The sequence below is a fragment of the Garra rufa genome, chromosome 10 (genome assembly GCF_049309525.1).
Source record: "Garra rufa chromosome 10, GarRuf1.0, whole genome shotgun sequence".
Taxonomy (NCBI): Eukaryota; Metazoa; Chordata; class Actinopteri; order Cypriniformes; family Cyprinidae; genus Garra; species Garra rufa.
In genome coordinates, this window is record NC_133370.1 from 26,776,079 (window position 1) to 26,797,963 (window position 21,885).

The 21,885-nt window shown below is 34.9% G+C and overlaps 1 protein-coding gene across 1 annotated transcript in view; it reads right to left on the reverse strand.

Moving 5' to 3' along the window:
- The window catches only part of fndc3ba (fibronectin type III domain containing 3Ba), a 79,491-nt gene that overhangs the window by 36,121 nt on the left and 21,485 nt on the right, over window positions 1-21,885 (reverse strand). Inside the window, exons 5-14 of the mRNA XM_073849411.1 lie at window positions 18,305-18,363; window positions 13,567-13,724; window positions 10,671-10,730; window positions 9,540-9,678; window positions 7,292-7,345; window positions 6,812-6,936; window positions 4,611-4,785; window positions 4,084-4,170; window positions 1,383-1,521; window positions 416-487 (exon numbers count right to left, since the gene is read on the reverse strand). Of these exons, the coding sequence (XP_073705512.1) occupies window positions 416-487; window positions 1,383-1,521; window positions 4,084-4,170; window positions 4,611-4,785; window positions 6,812-6,936; window positions 7,292-7,345; window positions 9,540-9,678; window positions 10,671-10,730; window positions 13,567-13,724; window positions 18,305-18,363 (1,068 nt within the window). The remainder of the gene's footprint in view (window positions 1-415; window positions 488-1,382; window positions 1,522-4,083; window positions 4,171-4,610; window positions 4,786-6,811; window positions 6,937-7,291; window positions 7,346-9,539; window positions 9,679-10,670; window positions 10,731-13,566; window positions 13,725-18,304; window positions 18,364-21,885) is intronic.

Sequence of the window (21,885 nt, forward strand, 5' to 3'; positions counted from 1 at the left end):
TAATCAAAGAGTAAAACATTGGCCAGGCAAACAGCTCATCACACTGGATATCAGGGAATCAGTCCATTATCTAAACAAGTCCTAAAATGTACCCAAAGCTTAATAAATCCATTGTCAGATAAAACAGAAAGGTAACATTCAAGAGCCATTTTTTGTATTTAAGTATTTTTTGGCTATATGAAATTCCTTTTAGTGAAATAAAAGCTCTGAGAGCATTAATGGACTATTTGTGTAAGAAAAGAAGGACAGAACTGCAATGTTCTCATGAAAAAAGACAAGATGGATGTCTAAACACTTTTGAAATAAAATTGAGATTTAATATTTAACCGAGGACAAAAATATACTTAAACATGCAGACAGATGGCGAGCAGCACAAAGTGTGTCAAAGGGAGACATCGGAGACATTAACACATACCATCAGAATTTCCTTCTGAAATCTCTAAGAGGTATTTCAAGATTTCTGAACCTCCGTTGTCTTGTGGAGGATCTGTAGCGTGACAAAACAAACAGGATATTAGATATTGATAAACAGAGTGTTTATCATACAATACATACAGTGCAGTTTATCAGTTAAGTATCTAAACAACAGCTAAACTACTAGCTGTTATTAAAGGGTAAATGAGTGTACAAAAGAGATGAAACACTATTTATGTATTTTTTTCCTAAAGTCCACTTAAAGTGTTAATTGTGTTGTTTGTGCCAAAAACATTTTAGTCATTTAAAGTTTATTATGCATTTATTGAGCCAGAATAAAGTAATTTATTTGCTACCGTAAGCACTGTTGTTTTAATTGTAAGAATAAACTCATTTCTCATGATATGGCCCTTTAGGTATTTAGACCTGATTTTTATTCAGCTGTTGTCTCCCTCTGCATTGACTGTGCAAAAGTCTAAACTAAATTTTAGGCATTTGCCCTTGAAGTTTATTGCAGCTGTCAGAAATTAACTGTTTGCTTCAATACTACGGGAAATAAAGAGAAAATTTTCACACTGAGAGCGCAATACAATTGCAGACCTCTTCCTACTTGTTTTTGCAAACAAGGAACTGCATTAAAAGGTGGCAGACACCAAGCAGCGCATCACAAAAGAAGGCATCAAGACGAGATGTAGTATGACGCACACGTCCGATAAAGACGCAAGCGCAATACCATCACTAATAAAGATTGCAATGTATATGTATATAGGTTTGTAAATACGAGTTTTACAACTTTATTTTAATGCAAATATTACATTGGCAGGTGTCCTTTCAACTTCCAAGATTCAAAAGGCCGAGCTCAAATGCAAAACAGATTGTGTTTGCTTCCAAACATAAATGAGATTTCCAATTTCCCCTCACAGCCAGAAAGCAATTCAGCAAATGCAACAACGCACAAAAAGCCATACCCCATTTGACACTGAAGCTGTAGGGTCTGATAGGGCCCTTGATGCAGGGTTTGGAGGGGGGTCCAGGTTTGTCTGGGCTGGTGTTACACACCAACACCTCACTGGGACTGCTCCTGCCCTCCAAGTTCGAGGCTATGAGCTGCAAGACACAAAAACAAGACTGTTTAAAAACAGAACAGGCTTAATTCTGTATATCAAAGGTTTTAGTGCCTTTTTGCCACCAGGTGAACTTTGTAAGTCTGCTTAGAAAAGCATCACTAGTGCAATTCTTATTAAATTGCATGTTTTGAGATGTCATCAGTTCATATGGTGACCATACATTCTCTTTATCCAAGACTTATAAATGTCCTTAATGTTTTGGCTTTGTTTTCCTATTGTTTTCAAATTTGCTAAAGGTAATGACTGAAAAGTAGTTTGACCAACAGCATTAGATACGTATGTATCTACCCCACCTTAAGTTTAACTAAGCGCAATAGCAATATTTGACATATGTGACCTTGGACCACAAAAACAGACATAAAGGCCAATTTGAGTTAAATTGTGGGTCATAAGGGTCAAATTGAACTTTCCATTGCTGTATGGTTTGTTAGGATAGGACAATATTTGGCTGTGATATAACTATGTGAAAATCCAGAATTGAGAAAATCGCCTTTTAAGTTGTCCAAATGAAGTTCTTAGAAATGCACATTACTAATCAAAAATTACGTTTTGATAAATTAATGGTAGGAAATTTATAAAGTATCTTTATGGAACATTATCTTTACTTAATGTCCTAATGATTTGTGGCATACAAGAAAAATGGATCATTTTGACTCAATGTATTTTTGGCTATTTCTACAAATATACCTGTGCTACTTAAGACTGGTTTTCTGGTCCAGGGTCACATAGTGATGAAAAATAGATTTACAAATGTCAATACGAGACATGCATGATACATAAATCTGACAGCTTGAGATTCAACTTCACATAAGATTACAACAAAAATAGAAACCTTTACACGCTTCTGTACGCAAACAATCCGTCACAAATGCATATTTAATGACATACCACATTTACACACTCCCATTATTTGCACCTGCAACTTTAATGGACGCCTCCACAAAATGCACACAAACAAACCCAAGAGGTGTGTGCACCATTCAGACGAATTACTGTTAATTATGAAAGCACTTAAGCCAGACCCGCTCACTGCATTACGGCAGCTCTTGACGTGGGCTGCGGTTCACTCATAATTGGATAGGAGAGTTCACTACATGAACGTGACAGAAGAAACTATCTGTGCTAATAATAAAAAACAACTGTAGTATGAGTCAGTGGAGCACAGAGAGAGGTTAAAGAAGTTTACTGCCACTGTAATTAACAATGTATGACTCCAGGCTTCATTTGGTCAGGTGTCCCTGTAACACAAAAACACGCTTCCTGCACATACAGTTACTCACCCACACAGGTAAACAAAACACTGTGTGCCTTTAAAAATCATGTGTTAAATGCTGCACACTTCTGGCTAATCATTAACGCACTACACTTGACCAAAACACAATGTCACTACAACTTGGCAACTAATATTTGACCAGCACTATAGAGAAAGCATTGTTCTCTTTAAAACAGACAAATGCAACTCTTAGTTTTTCGTATTTTTGAGAATGTCAATAACAATACATTTGCATATGTGGCAAATGTGAGGTTTCAGATTTCCTCAAGTGGTTTTAAATGTTTTTTGTGGCTTTTTTTGTCACACCATGTACTGTACCACCTCACAGATCACACTAAATCAACAAGCAGTAAACGGTTAAAAAAAAAAGTTAAAGTGATAGTTCACCCAAAAATGAAAGTTCTGTTATTAATTACTCACCCTTGTGTCCTTCCAAACCTGTAAGACTTTTGTTCATCTTCGGAAAACAAATTAAGGTATTTTTGATGAAATACAAGAGCTTTCTGACCCTGCATAGACAACAACGAACTACTACATTCAAGACCCATAAAGCTAATAAGGAAGTTGTTAAAATAGTCCATGTGGCATCAGTTGTTCAGTTGTTGACTTTTTTCAACAATTTCTTCTCTTCCGTGTTAGTCTTTAACGTTTGTCTTTTTCATTTATGTCTTTTTTGACTTTCTAGGCCTGGAACGTGGTAGTTGCGCTGCTGTCTATGGGTCAGAAAGCTCTCGGATTTCATCAAAAATATCTTAATTTGTGTTCCGAAGATGAACGAAGGTCTTACAGGTTTGGAGCGACATGAGGGTTGTTTCATTTTTGGGTGACCTATGTTTTTAACATACCCCATGTGGGACCATTTTTAAGGATTTTTGTCATTTGTTTTCTATATTCTGTTTCCAAAACAGCTGCATTTGTCTGTCAACTCTAAAATTGAAAATTTTATGTTTGGACCAATGATCTCACTGTAGGCCTGTTTGTAACTTTTTGTGACACTTCTGTGTCATGTCCTTGTCTTAAGCAGTGAAGTAGCCCACAGTTCCCAGCATGCTTTGGACATTTGTGTTTCTCTCCAAAGTCCCAAATGATGTTGTGATCTAGATTTGCCCCTAGGACAACCGAGGGACTCTTTTTGGTTTAAATGGCATGCATTATGGTTACAGCTAGGGGTGCATAAACTTAAAAGCTCTGTAAAGCACATAATAATGACATTTCGCACACAGTCTGTGATTTTCTAAGCTACAAGACAAAAAAAATGAATTCACTCACCCTGAATTTATACTGCGTGCTTCTCTTCAGGCCCTCTACAGTACATATCAAGCTTTCTCCAGTGTACTTTGGGTGAAACTCTGTTCCCTGCAGAAAATGACAGTAAACTGCATCTTAGTGACATTAGGTTACCATTAACACCACAGCAAGCAGCATTAGGAACTGTAAGGAATCTATCATTCTGATTACGGTTTCACAGTCGCGATTTTCAATTCTTTTACTTTTTTTTTTAAACAGAGTATCTTGTCAATAACTGGTTTTACAGTAACTTTATATTAAACCAATATATTACTATGATGTACAGTGATTCTCATAAATTTGCATATATATTAAGTACAATATGAATGCAAATTTGACTATTTGTTGTTTTGGTGGAACAATGCAGACGTCCAAACACTAACTCGAAACTATTCTGTTCAGGTTTTTTTTTTTTTTAAATGATGCCTATCCAACTTAATGACTGGTTGCTAGGTTTCCAACACAAGTTGGGTTTAAATATCTAAATATCTAATATCTAAATGACATACAATGTTCTCCTCCTGGATCTCCAGCGTGTATGTGACGGGTTCTTCAGCAGTGCAGCCATCTGGTCGGCTCCACCCCAGCGTGATCCATGTAATGCCAGCACGCACCAGCCGAGGAGCGTGGGGCAGGTGGGGCAGACTTCCAGTCGTGTAGAAGACCACCTCAGGACTAAAGCCACTGATAAACAAAAAAAGAGACAATAAAACAATAAAATATGAACACGCACACATAAACTGCCATTCAAAAGTTTGGGATCAGTAACGGTTTTTTTAAAGAAGTCCCTAATGTTCATTAACGCTGAATTTGTTTGATCAAAAATACAAAAAAATTAAATAAAATTTCAAAATATTATTAAAATATAAAATAATGGTTTCAATTTTAATATACTTTAAAATATAATTTATTCCTGTGATGCAAAGCTGAATTTTCAACAGCCATTACTCCAGTTTTCAGTGTCACACAATCCTTCAGAAATTATTCTAATATACTTATTTATTATTAGAATTATCAATGTTGGCATCAGTTGTGCTGCTTAAAAATTTTTGGAACCTGTGATTCTTTTTTGAGGATTCTTTTATGAATAAAAAGTTAAAAAGAACAGCATTTATTAAAAATATAAATCTTTTTTTTACCAATATAAGTCTTTGCTATCACTTTTTATCAATTTAACATATCCTTGGTGAATAGAAGTATTAATTTATTTAAAAAAAAAAAAGAAAGAATAAAAGATCCCAAACTTTTGAACGGTAGTGTATATTGTAAGAAAATATTTCTATTTTTTATTTCTATTTTATACATCAAAGAATTCTTAAAAAAAAAAAAAGTTTCAAAGGTTTCAAAAAAAATATTAAGCAGCACAAGTGTTTCCAGCACAGATAATAAATCAGCATATTAGAATGATTTCTGAAAGATCATGTGACGCTTAAGACTGGAGTAATGATGCTGAAAATTCAGCTTTGATCACAGAAATAAATTTGATTTTAATGTATATTAAAATGTTACTTTACACCATGACAATATTTCACAATAGTACAATTTTTTCTGTATTTTTGATCAAATAAACACAGCCTTGATGAGAGTAAGAAACTTCTTTAAAAAAAAAAATCTTACTGATCCCAAACTTTTGAATGGCAGTGTACACACACAAACAAGAAGCCAAAAAGACGCCAGGAATAGAGTCCATCAGGGAGGCCGTATAAATGTGTTACGCATAAACTTGGCAAGAGTTTCCACATCTCATTGCAAGGACTGTTCATTTGCATCTCTCTCAGGTCAGACACTTTAATCAAGTTTATTTTAAACACGGCTCCAATATGAATAACTTTCAGGCTGATTTAACGAATTTGAATATTTTTCCTCCCCTCTCGATAGCGGCTTTAAATCTAGTTTCTTCCAATTAACTGGTTGTGACAAGTTTACTAGAGCCCCCAGTATTTACTGTGTGTAGGAGAGTGTCTATAACCGCCACTGGGAAACAGGAGATGGTAAATGAGCTTCTCTCAGTTAAGGAAGTAATAAAAAACGTCCTCTTCAGAATGGGCAAAAGGTGGTTTGCTGGAGGTGGAGTCTCATATTTCAGCGCATTGCTTCACTCTCTGAATGTCTCTCTGGTATTAATGTCCGGAGACAGAGGAGACGAAGGATGGCGTTGCATTCAGAGTGATGACCACCTTCCCTCAACAACTACATTTACACCCACTGGACCAAACATTACATATTTTATAGATATATTCTACTCTATAGTTACTCAATAGATTTGTGTGAGAGACAGATGGCTTTCCCTCCTAATTTTCTCTATTTTTAGAAAAAAAAATACAATTATGTAATATAACACATAATTTTATTTTGGCATAAATATTTTTAAGTCACCGAGAGCGAAAGAGAAAGACAAAGCACTCCAACGGCCGTCTGTTCTCCTGAATCAAGGTGACTTTATGGCTCTCCTCGTCCATTAAGACTTGAGGAATGGTGATGCGATCAGATTACAGAGGGATAATGGTATTGTTCTGTCACACACAGGGTTTAATAAGATGCATCCTGTTCAGCAACCCATAGAAAGAGCCTTGTTATCCTTATATTACCTCCAAATCTCTTCTAACATAGTTGGTCAAACAGTGTTTAAATATTTGGCAGTATCACAATTCCTACTAAACAGTACAATATATAACATTTTGTGTTTATGCATATAATTCCGCAGTGATACCTCATTCCAATGTCGTTGCGCGCCGCCACTCGAAACGTGTAGGCCATGGCTGGACACAGATGAGCGAGTTTGTAGTGCCTTTGGCTTCCGAAGTAACATTCTCTGAAAATGTTGTTCTTTTTGCCCTAATAGATGAAGCAGATGATTAACACATATATTTCAATCAGTACATTGCATAAAATCACTGAAGCCATTCAAGCTTCCTAAACCACTGTGATGATGGCTGGAGTGAGAAATTTATGAGTGGCAACAGTGTGCCGTGGTCTGTGAAGGATGCAGAGGCATCACTCAGATATGAATCTTTAAATAGAGTGAATGTGAAGAGGACTGATGCCAAAAAGACATCATTAGTGTTCAAGATGTTGAAATGCAGTTCATCCAGAAGGTCTTTTAACAAAAAAATGTGAAAAGGAATTGAATAATAACAACGAAAAACTCTTGAAAAAGTCTTTCTTGTGCGCTAAATAAATATAGCAATACCTCATCCCACTCTAAAAGGTAACTGGTGATTTTTGATCCATTATCGACTGGTGCCTAAGAGGAGAGATATAAAAAAAACTAATTAGAGCTGCACATAAAGGAAAACTGAATGAAAAACTTTTCCTGATAAAAAAAGGGGTTGAGTAACACGAAGAACTGTCTGTGTATTGGACCATGATAATCTTAAAGTAGTGATGGGGAATCAACTATGTTGTTGTATAGGACATCACTCACTTTTTTCACTCCCTACCTAGTGCATGGCAGTTAAAGTGCAAAGGACTGAACAAAATGAAGCAAAGAATTCAGACACTGACATCTTAGTCTTAGGTAATGATGTTACTCATTTCAAGGTAATGTCATTATTAAACTGAACGAATTTGGACAATAATAGACATTTAAAGAGATAGTTCACCCAAAAATGAAAATTCTTTAATTACTCACCCTCATGTTGTTTCAAACACAGAACACAAATTAAGATCTTTTTGATGAGATTTGAGAGCTTTGTGACCCTGAATAGATGCAACTACCACATTTAAGGTCCAGAAAGGTAGTAAAGACATTGATAAAATAGTCCATGTGACATCAGTGGTTCAACCTTAATTTTATGAAGCTACAAGAATACTTTTTGTGAGCATAGAAAACAAAAATAACTTTCTTCTATTCCCTGTCGGCAGTACCATGCATGCGTTGTGGTACTTTCACGAACGTGTGTTGAACACTGACACGGAAGAGAAGAAATTGTTGAATTAAGTTGTTATTTTTATTTTCTTTGCCTAAAAATAATATTCTCATGGCTTAAAATTAAGGTTGAACCACTGATGTCACACGGACTATTATAACAATGTCCTTACTACCTTTCTGGGCCTTAAATGTGTCACAAAGCTCTTGGATTTGATCTGAAATATCTAAATTTGTGTTCTAAATATCAACAAAGGTCTTATGGGTTTGGAACGACATGAGGTTGAGTAATTAATGACAGAATTTTCATTTTTGCTGGAACTACCCCTTTAAGGCTTTGTGTCCAGAAAAAATGGAGTTTGTAATAACGACTGAAACCTTTATTCTTTTCCTGACCTGTTTGGATTTAAAGTAAATGCAGTCATGAAGTAGATTCCACAGACTCCTACGGAAGGAGTCAACTCCAGCTTATTAACTCTATCTTATTGGGAACAATCCCTACTTAAAAAGATAGTTCAGTCAATCATGTAATCACACTTATGTTTTTCCAAAACCCTTATGATTTTCTTTATTATGCTGAACACATAAAGAGAGGGCAAAATGTCTTGAACATAATTAGTGATTAGGGGCTGTCAAACTATAACAAGGACCAAAATTAAAAAAAAAAAAAAAACACACACTGACATGTCCATACAACCAGTGATAATAAACACTGAAGTAATGATGCTGAAAATGTAGCATTGCCATCATAGGAACAAATTACATTTTAAAATTAATTTAAAATACAGAGCAGTTACAATAGTTGCAGATGTAATAGTATTTCCCAGTTGTTGTTTTTTTTTACTGTGTTTTAGATCAAATAAGTGCAGACTTGTTGAGCATAATTTACTGCACGATTCATATCCATCTCATTTGTAAACTTTACAGGTCTGGCTTCCGGACTCTTCCGCGTCCAACTATTTTGAGCAGTACAAAACAGATAGTTTTTCTGCTTGAAATTGCAAATTGGTGTGTCTTACCATATTATTTTAATGTATTATCTTAATTATGAACACACTGGTTTGTAGTGCAAGCAGTTTTACCATTAACTGCACGTTGTTATTCTTGTTATTTCCCTACAGCGGCTAATGAACCAGAAGTTTTGCCCAAAAGCTTGCTTTCACGTTGAAGAATAAAGTGGATAGACTATTTTATGGTGCTTTCTGCATTTTTGAGGCTCATGATCACTATTGAAAAGTACAGCGTGATCTTTTTCTACTTTCTCTTTATGTTCCACAGAAGAAATAAAGTTCTATAGGTTTAAGAAAAAACATGAGGGTCAGTAAATGATGACAATTTTCATTTTCTGCTGAACTCTCTTGATCTCTTTAATACTTTAGTAAGGAAGATGGAACTTCTCCTTTAAACCTACCAGGCTCATTAGATTTGCAAAAAGTTCTCATCTGCAATAAAACTTCACACACTTTGAGCTAAAATGTACTTTCAGTATAGAATTGATATCTGATGCCCGGGAAACTCTCTGGCTACGGCTTCAACTTCCATGCTAGTTTATGATAAACAGTGGTCTCACCTTCCACTGCAGGGTAAGCGTGCTCTTTGTGCGGTGGGATAGTTTAGGGGGCAGCGGGCAGTCTGGGGTACTGCTGTGGGTGGTGAAAGCCCCCACCTCAGAGCACGAACCCTTCACAGAATTGCACACGGCGTTCACTCTGAGAAAGACAAACACACAAATTTAGCATGTTCATTCAAAATCACCCTTACTACATTTATAGTAGAAACTGTTTTTGTTTTTGTGTTTAACAGAAGATCACTTTAGAGAGAAGGTTATAGTGCATTCACGGTGCATTTTATCACTAATCGAATTCATGACCTTGCCCTTCCAATGCCATTTGAGTTACAGGAACAACCTTTTTCAATTCTTCACTACACTACAATCAAAAGTTCAATGTGTTTTCTGGTTGAGTCCACATTGGTTTTACAATGCCGGGAAATTCTTTTTAAAAAAAGATGAGCTCATTTCTTATTCTAGACAAAAATCATCTAGACACACAGGACATTCCCAACAGGTCGCTCGAGTTTATAAAGAGCGAAAAATAATAACTTTAGGGACACAGAGCATTCAGGGTTACATCTAACTGCAGACACAGAGTCTTCCACAATCCCTTAATCAGAACATATATTCGGTTACCGGTTCAACTGCTGCCAGGGGTCAAAGGTCGACTGAAAACTCAGCCAGCAATTTCAATGCGTTTTAATGAGGATCCAGGCAAACTGACCTCCGGCACTGGATTCTCCACTAACAAGAGCTCCCGATGACAGAATAGACTAACAGTGCCTATTTGCGGCGGCAGGGATTACATCAAATGTGGGCTTGAAAGGTTCTTTGAGGAACAGTACATGCATCATATTTAATCTTGACCTTTCCAGCACTGTGATGCACGGCACTTTCGGCTCAGTTAATCACAGGTAACAGGCAGACCATTAGTGAGACATTTCGGTAGAGCTGAGGTCATTAATGAAAAGTGGAAGTTAAAAATGATGACTAATATTCCATTAACGTTAACTTTCATTATTTAAAAAAAGAAAACTGCAGATTATTGGATCACAGTAATAACTGATCATCCAAAATAACACGAATTTCTGGAACAATGGGTTCTAATAACAGCAGACTGTAAGAAACAAAGCTGACAGCTACACTTACCGTACATGGTAGTCTGTTGCTGGTCTGAGATCTTTTAAATTGCATTCCAACTCGTCTCCACTGAGGAAACACACATACATGATGGTTACTGACCTTAATAGATCCCAGCTATAGAGTTGTGTTGTTCAAAGTGCAAAATTGACTAACATAAGAGATGTTGTTTAGCTATTGTGCACAACTGCTCAAGGGAACAACTGTGATTGTTTTTTGCCTTGATAGATTTTAGGTTTTTCCAGCGACCATTCTTCCTTGCGGTGTGACTATACCTTGTTAGAGGTCGTATTGGTGCAACTCCAAAATTGGCCCATTCTTTTAAATGATACGCTGTCATTTTCTTTTTGAGTGTGGAAAACAACTAAAGGAAAACACTCAAGAATGGACTGGAATGGTGCTACCCGACCGTGAGGCCAAATTGAAAAGCCATGCACAAACCCATTTTAAACGCAGCACGAGAAGTGCGTCCCACTTAAAATCGAAACAATTCTGTTACGTAAGCTTCTATGGAAACAGCAATGATTTTAATATGGAAGTTAAAACCATTTTAAACATCCATGATGTTACCAACAGCGGTGAGGAAAACAGGAAAAAATTGATTTATGCACAAAAACAAATTAAGAGCTGTACTAACAAGGGTATTTTAGCACAATTTGTATAAAATATATGTAACCCTGGAGCACAAAAGTAGCACAGGTATATTTGTAGCAATAGCCAAAAATACATTGTATAGGTCGAAATTATCGATTTTTCTTTAATGCCAAAAATCATTAGGATATTAAGTAAAGACCATTTTCCATGAAGATATTTTGTAGATTTCCTGTCATAAATATTTGATTAGTAATATGCATTGCTAAGAACTTCATTTAGACAACTTTTTAAGGTGACTGCACCCTCAGATTCCAGATTTTCAAATAGTTATATCTCAGCCAAATGTTGTCTTATCCCTACAAAACCATACATTAATGGAAAGCTTTTATTTAGCTTTCAGGTGATGTATACATCTTAATTTTCATAAAAATTGAGCCTTATGACTGACTTGTGGTCCCAGGTCAAGTTAACTTTATTTTTAGAAGAAAAAAAAGACCAAGTTACTTTTTTAGAAGAAAAAGACTTCTTGTCTGCGATAATGACAAAAAATGATATCTCAGTATTTTCTGGAATATTGTCAATAACGATAATTAGACTATATTTTGCTTGAGTGTGTTTAGGTTCCATATACAGCTGACTCTCAAAGCTTAATTTTCTGTGCGGCGGTTAATTTGAGTAACAAAAATTAACTTTTTCAATAAGTTTAAATTGATTTTTACCTTTTATGGGCATTTTTGCCTTTACGAGGCCAAATTTTTTCTAACCTAATTACATGCATGTATAATCTTTTTGTCTTAAATTCAATCAATAAATTTAAATAGTAAGAAACTAAACCCCAGTGTCACAGAGAACGTTTAAGCCTAGTCCTGGACTAAAATGTAAGTCTGAGCTGTTTCAACTGAAAGGAAACTTGTACTGACTGCTCATAAAATATATTAGTGACTTTTTTTGTCTCAAGATGCACAGCAGTAATTTTTTTTTTTAATTTATGAAAATTACTTAAATTTGAACTATGGTCTATTCCTGGCTTAGTCTAAGCCCTGTCTGTGAAACCAGGCCTATATGGCTGTTACCAATCAAATAAAATCAGTCTCAACAAAATTTGCATTTGCAATGCAGAGGTGGCACAGAATCTGCAAATGAAGTGGCATTTAGATGCATTTACACAGACTGTTTAATGCAGGACATGAATGCTTTTAACCTACAAATTCGTAAATAATGAATTGATATTTCAAAAACAAAATGTTCAATGGTGATATTTGAAATGATTTTAGGGGAAAAAACTAAAATCGCCAGTAGGTGGCGGCAAATCGGCATTTCAATTAGTTCAAACTGCTGATTGATTTAGTAATGAAACATGACAGGGTCATGTTGCTCAGAGATGCAGTTCTGCTGTGGCTTGGTTTGAAACTATTTTCGTTGACGAAATACAGCAAAAACAATCTATAATCTATATAAATGGTAACTATATTAGATAATATAAACATAAAAGACATATTAAAGTCATATGAGGCATATTTGCCCCCTTAACTGGAATTTTGGGGAATTCTAAATGTATTTTAATAGACTAAATCACACAGTGAAAGCATAAACTCTAAATGTGCTTGTGCAGTAGTCTACTCTACATAATGTAATGCATGCGTGCACCCTCTGGGTGTGTTTTTGTTTGGTTTTTGCAATATACTCGATAATGTCAAACTAAACTAAACTAAAATGTTGACATTTTTGAATACAGTATAAAACCCTGATTTTAATTTAGCAATACACAGAAATATATATTTAAAAAAAAAGTTAACTTATTTACCATGATATGTTTTTTTTCATAAATAGAAAGCTCAAAAGGCCAGCAGCTTTACTGAATAAAAGTATTGATTTCATTAACAAAAAAATAAATAATACATAAATAACTGATTTTTCTGCCCCCAGGATTTTGAACAACAACAATATAATATAGTATAATTTAAAAAAAAAAAAAGAGTTAAATATCACCAGCACTACTGCTCTCGCCATATTTTAAGTCTAAAGCTTTGAGCTTTGAGTCATGCTTTGAGACTCGTGCTTCAAAGCGGTGATGACAGGGTGTGAGGGTTCTGATTATCTTTCCTGTCTGCTCTCTGGATATTGAATCATACACATCCTGATGGGAGAACAGGCTGCATCCAATGATTCTTTCTGCTCGATGGATGATATATTCATGTCTAACGTGCTCCCTTGTGGTGAACTCTGCTAATTTATGAGAACATAAAGATTTCTCAAGGATCCTGAGCGGACTTACAAAGCTCCTCTGTGATTATACTCCAGTCTATCTTACCTATAGATGACGCGGTACTGGCCATTACGACCCTTGTCTGAGAGAGTGACCTCGTAGCTGCAGGTTAAGGGATGTCCATTACTGTGCCTGTCTCGATTCTGAAGACCTGCCGGTGGAGCCCAGGTCAGCCGCGCTGTCCTGGCCTGGACATTAAAAACCTGTCCACAAACACAGAACAAACAACATCAAGAACTTGAAACAATATTACTAAGCACACCAAATGTCTCTGAATCTGTGGAACCTCAAAACTTTATGTAATGTTTTTAATAGAACAAATATTCAATATAGTATCTAAATTAATATGATCATAATGCAGAACACATCACTTTACAAAACTACTCCAAGTCAACCACCACCACCACACAAGTCACTATTATAATCCAAAACTATGAATTCAGCAAAAGAAACACAGTGATTTTCTCAAAAGTAGCTTTCAGATGCTGCTACAACGAGCTCCAGTAAACCAGCCAAATCCATTTTAAGACAAAAATTGAAGGAGCAAGTCATTTTAAAAAGAGTTTGTGGAATTGTCATTTCATTATGAGGTTCGCATACAGCTAACCCAGCTTTAAAACCATTCATTTGCAAAAATCTACCAGGATTATAGACCTGCGAATAAAAAACCCTGGTGAAAAAAAACAGCTAGGTAGTTTTGATGCTGGGATGCTGGTTAGGTATGTTTTGATGCTGGTTTAAGCTGGTCCTATGTCAGGTAAGAAATTATTCAAACGTCTTTGTTTTTAAAAACGTTTAGATTTAATGTGTGTAATTTATGCTTTTCAAGCATAAAACAAAACGTAAACATTCGTAAACCTTTAACAATAGACGTTATCACTGGCTAACGCTAACTCGCATTTCAGTTTTAGCCCTACGATCCGCACAGCTTTATACCTCCGCAAGGCCAACCATTTATGTGTCAAACACCGAACCGAACTGAAGGTATAAATGGAGAAAGACATAGCGGCTATAACTCCTCTGTTAACAGGTAATTCAACGTAACACTCTATATGAGGGTATAACGCTGACGTGAATGAGCTGCAGACGACTCCGGTAAGCTTCAGTCAGGCAGAAGCAATCTAACACCTGAACCAAACAGCTCTCAAACACAGTCAATCTGTACTGCGGCAAGAGTAACTGCAGGTGAAAGTCTGTCTGTGGATAAGCGATGGTTGTTGCCTCTCAGATGTGCACAGCTAGCATTGCCACTGGCACTTTTGAAGCAACGGCAATATGTTCTCAATAAAGCGGATACCATTAGACCAGGCTTTCTCACAGAGATACTTTAACACTTTCACCAAAGGGAAAAGCTCAGAGGCGTATACAGTTTAAAAGTTTGGGGTTGGAAAGACTTGTTTTTGAAAGACATCACTTTTGCACACCGAAACAGCATTATTGTGAAATATTACTACAATTTGAAGAACGGTTTCCTATTTTAATATATTTAAAAATATAATTTATTCCTGTGAGGGCAAAGCTGAATGTTCAGCATCATTACTCCAGTCTTCAGTGCCACATGATCCTTCAGAAATCATTCTAATATGCTGATTTGGTGCTCAAGAAAGATTATTATCATCAATATTTTTTTTTTAAAAATGTGCTGCTTAATATTTTGTGGAAATCATGATATCTTTTCGTCATAGAAAGTATATATAGAAAATGGTACAGTATAGAAAAACAACTAGTATAGAACAAAATTGTATAGGCCGTACAGGTTTGTTGTTGTTAATGTGACTCTTTTCTTGTGACTCATCCCTAAAGTTCATGGTGAGGACATCTAACAGGAAGTCATGCTTTGTCTTGGCAAAGCTTTGACACATTGAAATGGAATTTGGTCTGTGACCTTAGAAGCCCTTACGGTGCTAACACATTTGGTGACAGTGCCACCTACTGTTCTGTTCAAATGTTTTAAATTATGATCTGCTTCGATTTGTAAGAACTGTCATAAGTAAAAAATAAAAAAAAAAGTTTTGTGATTTGCTGGGAGAGCAACACCAGCTAAATTCGAGTTCATGAAGAAACCAAGCTCTATTACAGGCTTTGCAGACATCAGGATGAGGGCAAATTGAAGTCCATTACTTCCAATCCCACACAGCCCTCCAGAAGGCCTCATCTTGAGACACATTAAGCCACAGACCTTTTTCAGTCTCCATGCCTCCTGCATCCATCATGGTATATTCTTTCTGTGTGCCTGCATTTCTCCCATTAATGGAACGCCTTGTATATATCTACACACTGCCGTTCAAAAGTTTAGGATCAGTAAGACTTGTAATGTTTTTTTAGAGTGTGTTTACACTTGTCATCTTTGGTTAGATTAAAACAAACTCTGGTGCAATTGCTCTGTTAGTGAGGTTCATTTGAGTAAATGTGAACGCTGCTATCCGAACTCCGGTGCGCACCAAACAAGTTGACAGAGATCCATTAAAAATATGGGTCTCGGTCTGCTGCCGAACGAACTCTGGTGCAGTTCAAATGGAAAATTAATGTAACACGGAGCAAATACTTCTAAACAAACCAAAAACAAGGAGTAATGACAAGATGTGATGCTATGCGACATGATTTCATGAAGGGAAGAAGTGGTTTATCCAAAACAAAATGGCCATTACGTGGCGCAACAAGGAGGTAAAGTGCCTTCTATGAGCTCTTTTTGAGTGAACAATGACAACAATGAGTGCACTTAGCCCAGCAGATAGCATTATGTGTATTCGACTTAAAGCAGTGCCGCTTTAAATCGAATACACCTTTTCCTTTTGTTTGGAGTGTTTGGTCTGTTATGCCTTTAGGTTTGATATCCTTAGGTTTGCTGAAAAAAATGCCAGTGTGAATGCAAAGCGGACCAAATTTATCAATTTCCTTTTTGGTTCGGGCCAAATGAACCAACCGAACCAAACTACACGCATGAACACACCTTTAAAGAAGTATCTTATGCTCATCAAGGCTGTTTTTATTTGATGAAAATACAGAAAACAGAGTAATATCTCTAAATGTTGTTGCAATATAAATTAATGGTTTCTATTTGAATATACTTTAAAATATCATTTATTCCTGGGATGCAAAGTTTAATTTTCATCAGCCATTACTCCAGTCTTAAGTGTCACATGATCCTTCAAAAATCATTTCAATATACTGATTGATTATTAGAATTATCAATCTGTTGTGCTGCCAAATATTATTTTGGAACCTGTGATAATTTTTCAGGATTCTTTGATAAATAAAAATTTCTTCAAAATAGAAATCTTTTCTAACAAAAGTCTTTACTATCACCGTTTATCAATTTAACACATCCTTGCTGCATAAAAGTATTAACTTCTTTTAAAAAAAGAAAGAATTAAAATTTACTGACTCCAACATTTTAAACGGTAGTGTATATTTCAAATAAAAGCTGTTCTTTTAACTTTTTATTCATCAAAGAATCATGAAAAAAGACACTAAAAATATATTAAGCAGCACAACTGTTTCCAGCACTGTTAAAAATCAGCATATTAGAAGGATTTATGAAGGATCATGTGACTCTGAATAGTACAGAAATGATGCTAAAAAAACAGTTTTGATCACAGGAATAAAAATATATTTATATTAAAACAGAAATTTTTTTTTACATCATAATAATATTTCACAATATTTTTTTCTGTATTTTGATCAGTTATTTAAAAAAAAGTAATTTTTTTTTTAATATTAAAAATGTTACTGATTCCAAACTTTTGAACAGAAGTGTATATATTTTTTGCATGTATTTAAATGCATGAAATGCGTCTTTATTTGCTCACAAAGGCTGCATTGACTTGATAAAAATACAACAAAACAGTAGTAGTATTACAATTTAATACAACTATTGTTGATTTCCTGCTCAAGAAACAATTCTTACTATTATCAATGTTGAAAACAGTTGTTTTTGTGGAATTTTTTCAAGATTCTTTAAAGTCTTTACTGTAACTTGTAATCATCTTGGTTCACTAGAACATCTTAATTTCTTTAGGAAAAAAAATCTTGTCAACCTCAATGTCAGATGTCAAGTTTTTCTAGAATGCAATATATAAACAGATAGAAAGGGAAACAGATGCCTGAATTATTATTTTTTTTGTTATTATCAAATATAATACAAATATAATCTGTCTGTCTAGACCTTTTGTTTTATTGGCAGTGATTTTCTTCTAAACTGCCTTGATGTCACTAATATTAAAATAATGAGGGATTAATATAAATGAGACAGCTGCTCAAATATCACACCAATACAAACACTAACGAATGAATGCAAACTAAAACTCACAACAGAACAGATGATTGATGGCTATGGGTTAGTTTCACTTATGGATTATCACTTAAAGTGACAGGATGTCCTTAGATACTCCTCAACTGAACAACAGAAAAAAGCAACATGCTGAGTGAACAGATGGGAGAAGAACGAAGCAAAACATATCGGTCAGAAAACGTTGTTTTGATGGAAATGTTCACCCAGTCAACCACTGCTTGAAAAAAAAAAAAAAACTATATAAAATGCTGCCACTATGTGGCTGCAATAGGAACAGTTTGAAACAAATCTGGAAAGATCACCATGACTTTTACAAAATGTCCCCCTTATGACATATTAAAATAATTAAACATGTCATGTTGTTTTTATATGCGCTTAAATTTACAGCCTGTACTTTCCTTTGGCTAATAAAGGTCATCTTGTTTATCTGACAACATTAAAACCATTAGTATTTTTCACTTGTGAGGTTTGTAACTCATATTCCAGACCCACCTGTGGTTTTTCCATTCCCGAGAGAACATCCTGAACTCTCTTTGCTTCTGAATCATGATCTGCAAGCAAGAGAAAGAGGAGAAGAGACAGAAAAACAGAAAAACAAAAAGGTGTTATTCCATTATGAATCAGCAGGGGTCAGGTTAATGTCAGAAATGGAGCAGGAGATTCAAGCATACAGTCTTAAAGAGATAGTTCACAAAAATAAAGAACTTTAGGGTGAACTATTTTTGTAACCACTAGTATTCGCCAGGTCATGGACTTGATGGAAAACAAAACAAACAAATTTGAAGAGAAAACACCAATGTGTTCGAAAACGGAGAAACTGTAGTTTTTGCCTTGTGTCAATCTAAACGTTTTGCACATGACATCAGACAATATTCCTGCAGAGCCCACTAAAAGACTGCTGGCCCAGCAGACACATGAGCAGTCTGGAGCTTGTGCTTATATCTCTCAATACCAAATCATGTCCATAACTCCTATGCAACTCCTATGCCAAAGTGAAATCCGCACGTGGAAAAAATGCTCAATTACCTCATGTTCCCAAGGCCAGATTAGCTCACTTAAGCTACCAGATCATCAGCGACAGACAGTCTGACAGAATACCTTTAAATCTTTACTGCCTCATGTGGTTACACACACACACACACACACACACACACACACACACACACACACACACACAACTGCCCACTAACCCCTGATTTATAATTTCCACAGGATCCACATGAGCCTCCATAAGAGTAGACTTTTCTCCTCTGGGAGGTAAACTCTTGCTTGATTTCACTTTCTGGATGTCAGCATTGTAAATCAGCGCATACTGAGAAGCTCATGTGTGTGGCCTCCCTTGGTATCTATAAAATTCTGTTCTTTTGATAAAGGGGTTTACTGAAGTGAGAGTGGATTATATAGCACTTAGAGCTGATGCAATTCACCTTGTGAAAAATGACTGACATTTGCCTCCCCTTTACTGAGTTTCCTTTTCCAGAATGTCAGTATGAGCAGCTGAATCAAAGAGAAAAGAAAAATGGGTGTAAATGGCCAGTTGACACTGACAGTGCCCTGCAGGATGACACTATTTCATCTAAAACTATTTGCAGAAAGTATTTTTACAATTCTTTTATCTTTTAGGGTTCACATACTTTTGGATAATGGATGTTCCGTTATTTTTTTCACTGCTGTGCAAAAGTTTGGGATAAGAAAGAGTTTTAAATGATTTTCAAAGTCTCTTATGCTCATCAAAGCTGCATTTATTTGATCGAAAACAGAAAAAAACAGTAATATTGTAAAATATTATTGCAACTAAAAAAAACAGTTTTTTATTTTAATGTGCTTCAAAATATATTTTATTTTTGTGACGCAAAGCTACATTCTCTTTAACTCCAATCTTCATTGTCACGTGATCCTTCAGAAATCATTCTAATATGCTGATTTATTACCAACAGTTGTGATGCCTTATATTTTTTGGAACCTGTGATACTTTCAGGATTCTTTGATGAATATAAAGTTAAAAAGAACAGCATTTATACAAAATAGAAATCTTTTCTAACAAGGTAAGTCTTTACCATAACTTTTTATCAATTTAACACAACGGTATTTTAACAAAATGTAATTTAATTTAACAAAAAGTATTAATTTCTTTCAAACAGAAAAAAGAAAAAAATACTGACCCCAAACTTTAAACGGTAGTCTATTCTATATTATCACAAAAGATTCTTATTTTTTTAAAATAGTTCTTTTTAATGTTTTATTCATCAAAGAATACTAAAAAAAGTATCACAGCTTCCAAAAAAAGCACAAGTGTTTCCAATAGTGATAAATCAGTATATTAAACTAATTAATTCAATTTTCATCACAAGAATAAATTCCATTTTAAAGTATATTAAAATAGAAAACCACCCATTTAAATAGCAATAATATGTCATAATTTTACTGCTTTTGTGTATTTTTAATCAAATAAACACAGTCTTGATGAGCAGAACAAACTTTAAAAAGCATTAAATAATCTTTTCGAACAAGAGTGTATATACATCTCAAAAAATGCATAAAATTTTACAAAAATTAACACTGGCTTCTATTTGCACAAACAACTAATTATTTAAATAAATAGATTTAAACATTTAGTCATATTGTATATTTCTCCAAAACAATAATTCTTTGTCCAAGACAATATTCAAAGGCCCTCCTATCCAGGTGTACAAATAAATCAAGAAAACTCAATCATGTCAGTTTTATATAGTAGATTTTTTTAACCCTTGTGCGTCAAAAAAAAAAAAAAAAAGTGTTACACATAGGTGCAAAATGGACAAAAACTGGCATAAAAGTATGATTTATTAATTTTTTTTTTCACTTTCACTGATGTCGATTTTTTAACCAGCATCTGTTCTATCCATACTGTAGATACCAAACATTCATTCATTTTCAGATTTGTAACTCTTTAAATGCTGGTTTGTTTGCATAATGCCACAGGTGTTTTTTTTAATAAAAAAATGAAAAATAGCAGTAATTTCCATATACTAAATGCTAAGCAGAATTTTTTTCTTTGCTTATTAGATTCTTGGGTGTGTCAGTGAATAACAACAACATTAATTTTGAGGCATTTATATTTTTATGTAGTGTTAGATTTTGTTTTTTAAATGTATATGAAAAAATGGCACAAAACTGTAAAAAATGTTAAAATGTAAAAATTTGAATATTGCATCATTTTATAGTCAAATGGCCCTGGGGTTTCAATGTGGACATTTTTGTCCTAAAGGTCCTGAGTGTGAGTATTTTTTGTATGGAGGGTAAAACTGATTTTTTTGAAGGAAATTAGGGTAAAATATAAAAATTTCAATAAAAATAAACACCTGAGCCAAAATGTATGCAGTTGGCATTAACACAGGCACACTTATAACAAAAAACAAACAAAAATTCCATAAGGTCGCACAAGGGTAAAATACATTTTATTTAAGATTTTTAAAATAACTAAAATTAAGTTTTTAAGACATATTGGGCCCTCTGGAAGTTTTCCAAGGCTCCTTAGTGGGCCTCACTCCCACGATTAAGATGAAATAATTGGTGTTTTTATGCTGGTTTGTGAAAATGAACAAAGAGCCAAATGTTGCCAGTTAATAGTTCTATAACAGTTCTCTCACCCTCTCAAAAAAAAAAGAAGAAAAAAAGTTTTAATTGTCAGACTACATGGAATGATAGTGATAAACTGTCTAGTCATAGCACCAACAATATAGTACATATACACAGTTCTAAACATTAATTGAAAAAAAAACACCACCACCACCAACAACAACAGAAAAAACTTATCCTGAAAAAAGAACATGTTCACAAAAACATTATTTGTCATCCACCCAAATATACTACATGTGTATGATTGATTTGTGTATTTATTTCTAGAGTAGAGAGCACACTGGGAGTTCACAGCGCCTCTGGGCCTTCATGAGTCACAGCAACAGTGATGTCATACACAATCACCTTAACATGACCCCGGGAGGTAGGCACAGGGAACGCTTCCCTGAGAGACAAAAACCTTACTAATGGCGTGTGTATGTGTGTGAATGCGTGTGGGGGACAAATTGAGTTAT